We start from the raw sequence: 15,325 nt of genomic DNA on the forward strand, positions 1-15,325 counted from the left end.
ACCTGACCTAACTGATGCTGTGGTGGTATCATGCAGAGTGTCTCATACGCACTTGGAGATAGGATTCACGCTGGCCTCCACAATAGTAAGCACTTTGCAGTTCTTGATATTCTCTGGAAACTCCTGGATACCTACACACAAGCAGAAAACAAAAATAGTTTGTGACTTTTACTCTAAAATTTTAAAAATGTTATTTGCATATTCAACACCAAACAATGCAAGATGTATGTGCAGGTCCTGAGTCATCACTGTGACTGTTACATATATCGCATGGGTCTTGAACTGGGTAAGAAGCGACTTATACGACATGAAGCAATACGTGAAGCTGGGCGAATATACGTCAACAGCTTTAAATACACCTTGCTGTGAACCCTGGGATCAATACTGGGACCACAACTGTTCAATCGCTATATAAATTACATTTGCAAAGTAACAAAGGACTTAACGTTAGTACTATTTGCAGACGATACGACAGACTTTTGTTCAGTAGAGAACACAGAGTAGCTAATACAAATAAGAGAACAAATCAATACAATAGGATGGTTTGACAAAAGAAAAACTAAAATAATGCTATTTGGTAACAGTGGGAGAAAAAACGAAACAATTACAAATAGACAGCATAGACATTGATTAAGCAAAGAGATTGAACAGTGCACTGACTGATATGATCCAACGGTTTCAACCCAAAGTGGTTACAAAGTACAAGGAAGAAGAATCCTGATAAACACCTTGAACCTTATTGACAAATGTGATAATTGTATCTATCTCATTATTTGCATCACAACTTGCAACTATTTATTCATGGGATATTTATTGATAATTTTTTCTATGTTTGTGTTACAGATTGAGCACAAGAAGTGAACAAACAAATGTGTTAGCAATTGCTATGAAACGAAAAAAGGGTTGGATTAAATAAACTCTGCTGCTTTCTGCTCCTTTTCGGAAAAGTTAAAATGTGAAATTGGGAACATGTGATGCATCATGCACCATATTGCAACTGTATGCATGTTAGACATAAACTAATACCATAAGAATATCGACAGGACAGGTCATCTTATATACAGTAGGTCAAAGGTCTGTTTTGCTGATATTTGCAGGTCATATAACAACAAATTAAACACATGTGGAAAAAAGTCCGCTCAGCTTCTTTTCTTAACCAACCACAAAGAGGACGAAGAAAATTAATGACAAAGCAGGACAGCACACTTGGGTTACACATTAGCTCCGCTGGCACTGTTTATCTTCCTAACAAGATCTTTTCTATACTGTCGCAGGTATGGACATCATGCATGAAGCTCAACGCTTTGCGGACTTGAACTTTTCTAAAAAAAACAAGCCAGTAACCAGCAGACATGATTGTTCCCATCAACGGGTATCTTGTGTTCAAGACTTAATTTGACAAGTTGTATAACAGAAGCTGAGAGATGCGTAAGAGAGTACTCACACAACATCATCCGTACGGTTTAAGACTTGGGTTGGATTTCCCCTCCCTCTCATCTACATTCTCAATCATCCAAAACACGGCCTGGTTACTTGTTCCATCACTTCTATTCAGCTGTTTCACTGCAATTTTCCTGACTTTGAGAATTATTTTCAGTCTTACTTGGAGTCGTTCAGATTATTTATTTTGTACAAAGTGGCGGCTGATATTTAAGGGATCCGAGGAGTGATCACAATAGTCATTCAAATGGCTCAGACCAGTCTGCTCACCCTAGTCAAATGTGACGGACTTTAGGTGTGAAGTGGTCTGTATAATTGGCCGAGTGCGAGTACGCATCTTAGTCTGCATCTCAAGTTTGCGATGAGGTCAGTCTTATTCAACATGCTACACGTCTGGACTTGTACACTTTCCTTATCCAGTAAGTGCTCTGAGAAACGTCACCGCTGTTAAATGAGACGCAGTGTGCCAGTTTTACCTGTCAATATGTACAGACCAGTGCAGTGATGCAGAAGCAACAGTAGGACAGTTCATTGATATGGTCTGCTTTTAACATTATGATGGTAGACACTTGACTTAGCACCTAAGAGACAAATGACTGTCAGCCACTTGCGACCACATGAATAGTGCTAAACTATATTGTCTTCCATGCGGGGTCTGGAATCAAACCTAGTCCATAAATTAAACATAGCAGTGGTTCGGGTAAATGCTATCAAAGTAGGCAAGTGTCGGAAAGATAGACATAACACTGTATTGAGATGTATACATTGAACTGTGTTATTAATGTATTTTCTGTATGATTAAAATCGCTGAAAATTTAATTGAGTAAAATCACTAAATTTGCACGCAAACCTATAATGAGGCTTGCGAGTGTTGCCGCTCTACCTTCTTACTTGTGAAGTATGTGTAAGAGAAAGAGGACATGGCTTACTGCTAGTCTGCTTGCACAATGCCGCTAAATGTTTGCAGATACATTTTACACCATGAATTTCTAGTTTGTACACTGTAGACTATAATTTACAGCCTGTTTAATGTAAGTGTGACATCACTATTCTTGCTAATCTGACACTAAAATAAAGAAAAGAGAAGTTGGAGGCTTAGGTCCCAAAATGCTTAAGCAGTACTCTGACTTGCCATACTGGGAGAAGCAGAGGCCATCAAGCGATAAGACACTACACTGTTTAACCAGCAGAAGCCAGGGTTTTATTTCCAACAACTTTATTTATAACAAACTTGGCATTTGTAATACAGGAAGCCAACTTTTTTTTTTGGCATATGCAAAAATTTAGTTTTACTGGTTCGAATGAAATGAAATAAAGTGGAATGAAAAGAATGAATATGTCTGCCAACATGGGGGATTATAATCCAAGATGAAATACTTCTCTAAACTGGACTTTAAGACAAAACAAATGTGATCATACTAAGTGTGTTTTCATGGAGGATAGATAGTGCTGCCCCAGATACAAATACAGAAAGGTGAGAAACACTCTGAACATTGTATTTATTTATTATATAAAATCAAATGGCACCCAAGAGTTAAATACTTTTCGGTCCCATTTATCGTATTATAATATCATTATCATAACGTTTTTATGGAAGTGAATTACAGTGGAACCTTGATTTACGAACCCCTCTATGTGTGAACTTTTCGGTTTGTGAACTTATAGATAGCGTCAAATATGGCACTGTGTACGAATGCTTCATTCAATCATTTTGAATCCCGCTGGCAGCCGTTTTGTGTTTACTCGTATTGAGGAGATTGCGGAAGCCGGATTCGTACAACGGCAAGTTTTTAAATTGTATTGAGAACTGACTTTTCTTGAAAAAAAATGCAAAAGCGGATTTATTTCAGTGTGAAGACTATCTCTCGTTTAGTGGCGCCTAATCCAAGAGCACACACATATTGCCCGTCTTTTCACCCCCTCACTTCTCAACTGTCTCCCCGGTCCTTTCTCTCCACTCGTAAGCTGCTTTGATTGATTGATTGATACTTTTATTAGTAGATTGATAGTACAGTACATATTCCGTACAATTGATCACTAAATGGTAACACCCGAATAAGTTTTTCAACTTGTTTAAGTCGGGGTCCACGTCAATCAATTCATGGTAAATTCATCGGCTTCTTTGCCGATGTTAAAGTACTGTAAGTGGATTTTCTTTCTTAAAATGTTTATTATTATAGCAATATGGTTGGTAAAGTTAAGGATTTTTCTAATTTCTGATCGTTTGTGAAGGCACTAAAAAGACTTCTTGCGGGTTTGCAGAGCAGCGCATACAGCACAGCAGCTTGTTAATGTTGTTGTTTTGGCTTGTTAATAAAAGAGAGTCGATTTATCACCTCCGTGTTATGTTTGTTTGATATACAGTAAGGCAGGGCCGATAAAACAATATCAATGTATATCGCGATAGACACAATTGATATCAATATAAAAGGCGTTCGATAAAACATTTGTTACCTAATTATATTTTTAGTTCGGAAGAAACCAGAAATTATGAAGCAAGATTCGTTGCATCAAGTCATTCGCGCTTTGGGAACCCAGCTTAACAGGAAACAGGAAATGTCACTGAGCAATGGGAGTGACAGCCAATCAGGAAACAGTGTCTACCAAGTTCTGTTGCGCCATCTTTCTGTCTGGCTGTGGATTCTCTGCATGTAGTGAGGAGAGAAACTGGAATTTGTTTTTTTTGGGTTTTATTGCAGACGGTGCAGCAACATCCTGACACTTCTAATGTGTCGGCTTAATGAGCAGCTTCTCAAACTACTCTGTGTAATGTTCAATAGTTCATACACTACTGCCATCTAGTGTATCGAAACTGCAACTGCCTTTATATTTACTGCAATTATTTTTACCACCTGGCTACCAGACACCTTATCCACTGATAAATAGCAACCTCGGTAAGTTGGAAATTGTATTACTTTATTATTGACAGGCATAAAAATATCAATAATTATGGATTTCGATCAATATAAAAAACATAGCGTGATACAGTTTTCCCAGCCCTAATATACAGTACTGTATAGCACATTATATTGTGTTCAAAGTGTACAAACCACAACTAAAATAGGGACTTTTGAAGAGTTTGGACCCCATTATTCAAATTTAAATGGTTTCTTATGGAGAAATTTGCTTTACTATACAAACCTTTCGATGTACGGACCTTTTTCAGGAACCAATTACCGTATTTTCCGCACTATAAGGCGCACCTAAAAACCACAAATTTTCTCAAAAGCTGACAGTGCGCCTTATAACCCGGTGCGCTTTATATATGGATAAATATTAAGATTCATTTTCATAAAGTATCGGTCTCGCAACTTCGGTAAACAGCCGCCATCTTTTTTCCCCGTAGAAGAAGCGCGCGGTGCATGCTTGGTATATGTGACGTTTCATTTCCATTTGTGTGTTTATGTAAAGACCCCAAAATGGCTCCTATTAAGTGTGTTGTCTGTCTAATTATAAATAATGCAGACGAGGCGTGTTAACTGAGTTCTCAACGTTTACTCACAGCGTGCTCATAACCACATTCTAACTGCCAGCATACAACAACGCTTCTCAGGGCTACCGCGCATGCTCGTCACTATCGTTGCATGCTGGGTAGTGTAGTTGTTATATTTGCTAGCTCATAACATCACATTAAGAGATACGCTTACGCGCTTAATTCAATACTCGCCGTCATTCCGGGTGGATTGACAAAAGACCTCCAGCCGCTAGATATTGGTGTCAACAGGGCATTCGAAGCTAGACTGCTAACTGCGTGGGAACAATGGATGACAGAAGGCGAACACACCTTCACTAAGACAGGGAGACAGCGAGATCCATTTTGGATCCCACATTCGCCCAACTTTTCAATTCGGACAACGAAGGAGAATAATTCGAGGGATTTATGAATGAAGAATAACTTCAGAAAGTGAGCGTTATGTTTATTTTGTGTGTTGTGACATTAACGTTCGAGCAACATTATGTTGCTATTGCTCTGCACTATTTTGAATTTTACTATGTTTGTGATTGCACATTTGCGTACATTTTGGGACAGAGTTGTTAGAACGCTGGTTTTTAATATATTATTAAAGTTTGACTGACCTATCTGACTGTTTTTTTGACATTCCCTTTAGCGCAGCGTAGGCGCGGCTTATAGTCCGGGGCGGCTTATAGGTGGACAAAGTTTTGAAATATGCCATTCATTGAAGGTGCGGCTAATAACCCGGGGCGGCTTATAGTGCGGAAAATACGGTAATTATGGATTTCGATCAATATAAAAAACATAGCGTGATACAGTTTTCCCAGCCCTAATATACAGTACTGTATAGCACATTATATTGTGTTCAAAGTGTACAAACCACAACTAAAATAGGGACTTTTGAAGAGTTTGGACCCCATTATTCAAATTTAAATGGTTTCTTATGGAGAAATTTGCTTTACTATACAAACCTTTCGATGTACGGACCTTTTTCAGGAACCAATTAAGTTTGTAAATCGAGGTTCCACTGTACTCCTTTTTTGTTCTTGTTATTTATTGTGCAACTTGTATCAACAGTGAGTAGAGCATATGAATTAAGTTAAAAAAAAGAAAAAAAAAACACTAAAAGGAATCTATGCCTCGCCTGGTGTACAGGTTAACGCATGTCACAACAGTGGTTGTTTTCCCATACTATAATGTTGTTGTCTGTATTTTCCAGGGTACTTTGATTTGACCGTTCTGCCAAAGCGATGCGGACACACAAGGTCAAAGTGGGGGCAACTGCGCTTACTGTTTTTGCTGACGTCAAGCTCCCTGAGATTGATGAGGTTAGCGATCCCGGCTGGCAACACGGTCAAGTCATTATCTGGCATGCTCAGTCGCTGGAGTAGCTGGCAGTTGAACAGTTGCTGGTGACACAAAGAGTGACAGGAAGGAGGTAAAACTCTGCACATGAAATAAAAAACCAAAGACAGTCAACTTCTTTCCAAGGTGAAGTTATTGCACACGCAGTGGAACCTGTAAAGGTTCAGTAAGGTGTTCAGTAGTTCAGGTTTGTCATGTGTGATGTACACATTACCCTCAGCAGGAGCCGACATTTTTATGTTAAAACTGCCTTACAGAGCAAAAGTAGGCCTTGCTTACTTTAGGCAGCTCCTCAATCTGGTTGGCATCAAGGCAGAGCTCCTGCAGCGTCTTCTCAAAGCTAAAGATATCCTTGGGAACCGTCTCCAGGCTGCTGTGGGAGTAGTCGAGTGACGTTACTGCCTCCTCCTCGCCTCGCAAGCAGCGGCACGGCACCAGACGAACGAAGAAGCTTCGTTTCGACATCCTCAGGCACTACAGGAGGCAAGCAGAAGAATGAAGATGTAGAGTTATCAAGAGGTGCAGGCTTACGGCAGCTTTAGTTAAATGGGAGTCTTATGCAACTCCTGTTTACGTCCGTCCATCCATCCATTTTCTACCGCTTGTCCTTCTCGTGGTCGCGGGGTCCTGTTTACATACACTTTATTTTTAAGACTATAAGCAATTAACTTTTCCTACACGTTTTCACCCCGCAGCTCATAATTGCGGCTAATTTATGGATTTTTCTTTGCAAACGGCCATTATGTTTTGTAGTCAACAAATTGTTTTTTATAAAACACAAGACACTGAAAAAGTGTGTTAATGTTTGTGCTATGGTGCCATCTTTTGGACAAGTTCGATCACTGCAGGTGCTGCGGGTTGAACGTCTAGGGTATTTTATTCGGTTTAGTGCCTTGAACCGGAAGTACAAGTGCCGTTTTGTCTACTAGTCATCCATAGTGTTTTTACTCGTATGGTTTCTTCATCACTCTAAGCAATAGAGGTGGGGGAAATTTTAGATTTTTAGATGCATCACAATGATTATAGAATCGATTAGTAAACATCAATAAGCAATAATCGATTTATTTATTGTAAATAAAGTAATGCAGACAGTTTTAAAATGTGTCTGACTGCAGAGAGCCACCTCACAGAGAGATCAGACCAGCTCCTTTACTATCTGGCAATTATGGTCCAGTTATGCATACATTTTCTTTAATTTAATAAATGTGGGAATTAATTTAGTTGTTTCTTATTCCAAATTATTATAATTTTTTTTAAGTATCAAGTGATAAACGCTTATTTTGTGAAACAAAAAAAAAAATGTAAGTGTAAATGTTAGTATTTTTACCTTATAATTATTTTTGTATGGTTTCAGTTTCACAAATTCCTCAGTAAATTCACATAAAACGTAACCGTGGAGTTATTGAGTCTGTTTAGCTGATTGGAGAGCTAGCTTCTACAGCTAGATTGGTCCATGTTTTATTTGATCGGCCGTTTTACAAGCATCATTTGGAAAAAATTAAGGTATGTAAATAAAAATGTACTAAATCTTTGTGTAAATAACTCATTTCACAACATATATATCCGTGGCTTATAGTCCGGTGCGGCTTATATATGTAGAAATATTTTTTTCTTCTCAATATTTGTGAGTGCGTCTTATATAAAGTCAAAACCATCTTATTAATTGTGTCACATTGACTTTGTTGTGTTTCATTGCTCTGTTATTACAGTATGGAACTTGGCCAATAAAATACATTCCTTACACGTCAAACAGGAAAAGCTAATGGGAAAATTAATGTAGTTCTGCTTTAAGTGGAGTGAAATAAAACACAATTTTCCCTCTAAGGAAAAAATCTCATTTATGGGTGACTAAGTGAAAATGCTCACAAGAAGGTGGAAGTTGAGTCGTCGGCGTCCACCTGCTTTACTTTTTAATACAGCACAGGTTTGATAGTGTGGGTCCACACAGGTTTCATGCGGAATGTAATCCAACAAGAACGGCTTTGTTACTTGAAGCATGTAGAGAATGTTGGCACATGTTTGTTCTGCTACACAGAACCCTACCACCGAGTTTGTTTTTTTTCTGTCAAATGATGGATCCGATGATATGAGCCGTAACAACAACCCTCTGTCTTGGTTAACAACAGGCAGCTTCTACTTTTAGAACTGCTCACAATGTGATTCACGAGTCCAAAACTTTTTTCCACTATTAGAGGAAACAAGAATGTCTTTTAAACCATAAAACGTGCCTCTTTACTGCAGCTGGACTAAAAACTTTGGCAGAGCTTGGCAATGAAGACAAATCAACAGAATAAAAAAATCTCTAGAATAAAAAGTGATGCCGTAATTTGTTTTTTTGACCGAGGTGTGTGGGTGTTGAAAGGTCAGCTTGGCTGGTGAGGATCTTCCAACCAAAAGGTTGGCACGCACACACGCGTACGCGCAAACACACACTTGATGTGGTTTTATTTCCTCCTACACACTCTTCACCATGACATCAAGGTAGTGACATTTAAATACTCTCAGTTATCAGCTGCACCAGCAGTGATGGAGGACCACATGGTTCTAATCAGGCAGGGAACTAAGTGTGTGGACACTGTATGCTGCTGGTCAGTGTGCGAGGACTGGGAATGTGTGGTGTGTGGCTGTATGTATGTGTGATACCGCATAAATACTGTAGTAGCTTCTTGTAATAGTAGACTTACCAACGTAATCTTGACTCATAAAATGTAGTTTGTATTGATGCAACTGTGCAAATATAAATTTTTTATTCAAGTAAACTCGTTATAAAAGGTGTGCATGTAATGTTCTATTTTTTGACTCAAGCATCTTTGTTCGTGTTTTTGTTGCTTCATCCCAGCAGGTTTTTTGTTTACCTATTACTGTAGTTAGTTCTTACTCACAGTGTGTTTGTTTATTTTACCCTCACTGTAGATTTGTATCACCTCAAAACTATAGCATTTGTGTTAGTTCTTGTGCCTTTTCCTCGTGCCTGCTCTATAAGAGCAGTTAAATAAAATACTATGCTTGTCAATCACTGCTTCTGCTTGTGCATCCAGGGTCCAACCAATACAAAACCATTACAATGCATGAACTAAAAAAGCACTCGGAGAGCGCAGACCTGAACCAGGTCCATCCATCCATCCATTTTCTACTGCTTGTCACTTTTGGGGTCGCGGGGTGTGCTAGAGCCTATTGAACAAGGCCCCATCTCCCAAAATAAATAAAAAATCCTGAATCTGGATGGAAACATTTCGAGCTATCTATAGCAGAACGAAAGAAACGGCATAAACTCTTGTCAGTCATCCACTCTAGAGATCCAACAAAATATTTTTTTCATGGTTAATACAGATTATTAGTAGGGAGGGAGGGCGATAACCGATATCTGGAGCCGATATTCATATTAGCGTCAACATTTTGAATAACACTATTACAAACTCTAACACTTAACTTTGTTTAAATCCACATTTTGTATTATAGTATTTTTGTATCATCATGCATTCTTTGGCAGCCTACGCATGCATGCACGAGCGTAGAAGTTCGACACCTTTGCTGTTATGCAGCTTCTCGTGTAGCACAAACTAGGGCTGGGCGATATACGCGATATATCGCGGGTTTGTCTCTGTGCAATATAGAAAATGACTATATCGTGATATCGAGTATACGTTCTCACGCAGTTGCTTTTAGCTGCGGGCATTACACTACAGGCTCTCCTCCTCTTTCCAGTCTCTCCTTCTCACAGACAGCAAGCGCACCTTCTTACACACGTCACATACTGTCACGTCATACGTCACATACGTATACGCCCTCCCCGAGCAGAGAGGTAGCAGCATGGGTAAAGTTAGCTGTGATGCTAGCGGAGAGGTGCGAGCGCTAATACAAGAGAAAGAAGGTGCGAATCTGGTAACAAATGGAGGACTAATTAATTCCCAAGAAAAACAGCAGGGGGTCCATCGTCTGGCGGTGGTTTGGCTTCAAGTGGGAATATGTGGAACAGACAACCGTAATTTGTCAAGTGTGGGGCAAAAGCGTTGCTATAAAAAATAGCATTACTGCTGTAACAAACAGTTCAGGGTGTCCCAAGTTACCGGAGTGTGTTAGGTAAGGAGGAGGAGTTTTGTCCCTCCAGAGTTGCCGTAGGGCTGTGACGTAGGGTGTGTGTGGTTGTGGAAGGATGTGTGTGATGTTGACATTATAAAAGCGGTGACTACCGAACCTGCTCTAATGTCTCCCGTTTATTATTTTATTAGATAAGTACACTGCATAGGCGAACCCAGGACACTCGGCTACACTGCTAATATGTAGCATCATTTGAAAAGTCACCCGCTAGACAATGAAGAGTGCTTACTCCGCACGTCAATATCTCCGTTCGGTGCCACACGTCCACACCATCAAAATGCCGAGGCAAACATTTCCAGATCAACACCGTATGAAAAAAATAGTGAATTTTTTAGTTGTGATTTCCTTCTCTGCATGAAAGTTTAAAAATAGCATATATTAATGCAGTATGAAAAATAATGTTTTAATGTACACACATAGAATCATCATACTGCTGTGATTATATGCATCAAGTGTTCGTTCAAGGCTGAGGCAACAATATCGAGATATATATCGTGTATCGCGATATGGCCTTAAAATATCGCGATATTAAAAAAAGGCAATATCGCCCAGCCCTAGCACAAACTATTCTCTACCCTTTTTGTGTGTCCCTGCAATAAATCTAGACTGAATTTAGTTCAACTTTTTTGATCCCTCTCTCAATCACACAAACATCAGGGCTTTACGCTTAGCTTTTTCAGTAGTAGCACCAGTGCTATTAAATTTAAAAAAATTATTAGCAGAGAAAAAATTAAGTCGCAACATGAACTAACCCATAAATTGAAATATTTGTATTTATCTCTATCTCCACCATGCCTTGATTTTAAATTCTTGGGCCTGATAGAGATCTCAAATAGACAAAAACAGGTACCAACAAGTACGAAAAGTAAGTTTTGCATAATAGGATCCCAATTTAAGAGGTGTTTTGAGAGAAGAAAAAAGAAAAAGCCCTGATAATAATATAAGAAAAGTCAAATATAATCTCCAATTTTCTTTAAAAAAAACATCGAGCTATGCTCAATTATTCAGCTAAAAAACCCACAAAAGAACAAAATGTGAAAAAAGTGGCTGGTTAAAGAGGACATGTTTAAACGTCAGCAGCAACATGAAAATAATTTACCTTTAACAATAATATTTTATAGGTAAACATTATTACAGGACATACACACACAGATTTTAGCCAGGAACATGAACGTGCCAACTGCTTAATGATGCTTTGTGACAGGCTGTGTTCTGAAAATTACTTTTAAAAAGTCATTAATTCTAGATATTTGTTACTACATCAAAAAAGTAATAGAATTACTAATGGAATTATTCTTTAATAAATGTAATTAATTACTTGGAAAAGTAATTAATCAGTTAGTTTAAAAAACAACAACTAATATCTGGCATAATGCAGTTGAGTTTTATATGACAGCAGTGTGTGCCTTTTAAAAGACAATGCCTGATGCCTAGAGACGTGTGGTGTGAGCGAGTCCACGCTCAGTCCACTCAGTCTCACAGGCATTTTAGTTTGAGCTGTTTTTGTTAGCTTAGTAGGCTAACAGTGGCAGTTTGTCTGCTTTGACGGCGGCACTTTTGAATCTTTCACTGGTTTGTGTTACCTCTGCTTAATAAATAGATTGAATGTGCTTCCATGCTGTATGTTTTTGTCAACAAGCAGGGCATTGTTTGGATGGTGAGTTTGTCACTTCCATTATTGATTTGTTGTTCAATATTCCCTCCAACCTTCGTAACTACTAGCGCGCAGTGCAGTTTGTGTCAAGTTTTAAGGTGGTGAAATTTGTTTTGTCTTTCAATGACTAATTCCTCCAGCTAAGTCTTGCTTTTTACATGTTGGAAGACTGAGTGTGTGAACCAACGTTCGCTCTAAGGTGCGCGCCTGCGCAATCGCGCACTGCGCAAGCGTCCTCTGCGCACAGCAAATATGTGCCGCGCACCAAATCAAATCCCATCTGAATTCCAAACAAAAATAAACACATTTATTCTGTATAATTTTGCAATGCAACTCTGAGTGACAGTGACAACAAGCGGCCCTAACGGTGTTCGTCAACACCGTTCAATTATTGTAACGTCTATCGAGATGCTTCGAGGACAGGAATTATATCAAACACTTTATTGAGCAAAACTGTTTATATTCGGCCATAACCACACCAAAAACATGAGTAAAAAACGTATACTGTATCTCGAAAAACTAGTCATTTTTTGCCGTACAAACCAGGCCAAAACCAACTTGTCATCTGTCACCAACACGCATACCACTAAGCCACTGGTGCGTTTATGGCCACACAAAAAGTCGGACAACTCAAACCACACAAAGTTACACTAAGACTCCTCAGTCATATGTGTGCTCATTTATTATTAATGTTAATTTATTTATATTAATGATGGAATGCTGTTACTAGAGAAAGTTACAGGAATGCACACTTCATCCTATGCTTACATTTCATTGTGCAACATGAGGATGTTTAAGGGGAACTAAATGTGATCTCTGAAAGGGGTACAAACGATTTCCAAAGCAGGACCCCCACCCAGACATATTGTACAATACTAATCCATAGCTTATGAAAAACAAGATTTCTTTTATTTTCATTAAAAGTGGGCCAAATCACCAATATTACAAAATACTCTCATGAAAATGACTCCTCTCATTTGAGTGTTATTATAAAAGATGTGTTTGAGACAGGTGTGCTGCTGGTATTGCCACGTGTGATGTTGCTCACATGTGCTCCACTGAATGCTCAGGGAGTTTTTGTGTTTGCTCAGACACATGAACAATTAGAGGGAACATTGGTGTGAACGAAGAGGAGCGGGGTTGCACACAGAGTGATCAGTGACACTTCCGTGTCAATCACTTGTACATTTGGTTAAGGTTAAAGTTTATTTCAAACATGCTGTACAGATGGGCAAAAAATTTACTCTAGTTTGAACAAACTAAAATGTATTTATTTTGAGAGCAAAATGAGATTAAAGGGTTGAAATCCCTATTCGCACATGTCCAACAGGTTTTTTTCCAAGTCGGACAGTCCATTTTTAGGTGCATTATTAGCGAATAATTTCATCGCACCATACAGACATGAACATGCTTCTACTCAAACAGACTGTTTTCGTATCGATGTTTTGATTCACAGACATGTCCATGTACTACGAGCAAGCAGCTGCCGCTTATGTTCATGAAGTTCTTATGGTATTCTGCTTATAGTAACGGATTGAATAAAGTAGTTGTGACATGTAGAGGACTGGGATGTTTATTACAATTTTTATATGTCTACTTACTTTCGACACATCTGTAATGAGTTATACTTGTATTGCGCTTTTCTACCTTCAAGGCACTCAAAGCGCTTTGACACTATTTCCACATTACAACCACCGGAGTTCCTCCACACGCTTCTCTCCGCCGTGTGTTTGAGAACCCTACAGAAGACCTTGGCTTCTGATTGGCCCTGCCTCTTACCCATGCTTGGTTTGCGTAACCAATTACCGTATTTTCCGCACCATTAGCCGCACCTAAAAACCACAAATTTACTCAAAAGCTGACAGTGCGGCTTTTAACCCGGTGCGCTTTATATATGGATTAATATTAAGATTCATTTTCATAAAGTTTCGGTCTCGTAACTACGGTAAACAGCCGCCATCTTTTTTCCCGGTAGAACAGGAAGCGCTTCTTCTTCTACGCAAGCAACCGCCAAGGTAAGCACCCGCCCCCATAGAACAGGAAGCGCTTCTTCTTCTACTGTAAGCAACCACCCGCCCGCGTAGAAGAAGAAAAAGAGCGCGGATATTACCGTACGTTTCATTTCCTGTTTACATCTGTAAAGACCACAAAATGGCTCCTACTAAGCGACAAGGATCCGGTTCATGAAAAGACGCAATCTCTCCATCCGCACACGGATTACTATTTCACAGCAACTGATATTCCTGTGAACCGCACTGTGGATACTGTGGATACAACGGGAGCACGTACGGTGAATATTCGCACCACAGGGAATGAGAAGTCGTCCTTCACTGTGGTTCTAGCTTGCCATGCTAATGGCCTGAAACTTCCACCCATGGTGATATTCAAAAGGAAGACCTTGCCAAAAGAGACCTTTCCAGCCGGCGTCATCATAAAAGCTAACTCGAAGGGATGGATGGATGAAGAAAAGATGAGCGAGTGGTTAAGGAAAGTTTACGCGAAGAGGCCGGGTGGCTTTTTTCACACAGCTCCGTCCATGTTGATATACGACTCTATGCGCGCCCACATCACAGATGGTGTCAAAAAACAAGTGAAGCACACAAATACAACACTCGCCATCATTCCGGGTGGATTAACCAAAGAACTCCAACCGCTGGATATTGGTGTCAACAGGGCATTCAAATCACGACTGCGAACGGCGTGGGAACAATGGATGACCGAAGGCGAACACACCTTCACTAAGACAGGCAGACAGCGCCGGACGACATACGCCAACATTTGCCAGTGGATCGTAAATGCCTGGGCAGATATTTCGGTCACAGCTGTGGTCCGAGCTTTCCGGAAGGCAGGATTCACAGAACTGCTGAACAGTGACACTGACTCCGATGACTTCGACGAGACGGAACCGGCCATTTTGGATCCCACATTTGCCCAACTTTTCAATTCGGACACCGAAGACGAAGAATTCGAAGGATTTACGAATGAAGAATAACTTCAGAAGGTGAGCGCTATGTTTATTTTGTGTGTTGTGACATTAACGTTCGAGCAACATTATGTTGCTATTGCTCTGCACTATTTTGAATTTTACTATGTTTGTGATTGCACATTTGCGTACATTTTGGGACAGAGTTGTTAGAACGCTGGTTTTTAATATATTATTAAAGTTTGACTGACCTATCTGACTGTTTTTTTGACATTCCCTTTAGCGCAGCGTAGGCGCGGCTTATAGTCCGGGGCGGCTTATAGGTGGACAAAGTTTTGAAATATGCCATTCATTGAAGGTGCGGCTAATAATCCGGTGCGCCTTATAGTGC

General features: G+C 39.6%; 1 protein-coding gene across 2 annotated transcripts in view; it reads right to left on the reverse strand.

The window, feature by feature from the left end:
- Positions 1-15,325, reverse strand: part of erbin (erbb2 interacting protein) — a 108,272-nt gene that overhangs the window by 29,094 nt on the left and 63,853 nt on the right. For both annotated transcript variants that reach the window (XM_061931974.1, XM_061931973.1), the window contains exons 3-5: positions 6,539-6,733; positions 6,186-6,303; positions 53-131 (exon numbers count right to left, since the gene is read on the reverse strand). In XM_061931974.1, coding sequence (XP_061787958.1) covers positions 53-131; positions 6,186-6,303; positions 6,539-6,724 — 383 coding nt within the window. In that variant the 5' untranslated portion in view covers positions 6,725-6,733. The remainder of the gene's footprint in view (positions 1-52; positions 132-6,185; positions 6,304-6,538; positions 6,734-15,325) is intronic.

This window comes from Nerophis lumbriciformis, linkage group LG39 (genome assembly GCF_033978685.3).
Source record: "Nerophis lumbriciformis linkage group LG39, RoL_Nlum_v2.1, whole genome shotgun sequence".
Lineage (NCBI taxonomy): Eukaryota > Metazoa > Chordata > Actinopteri > Syngnathiformes > Syngnathidae > Nerophis > Nerophis lumbriciformis.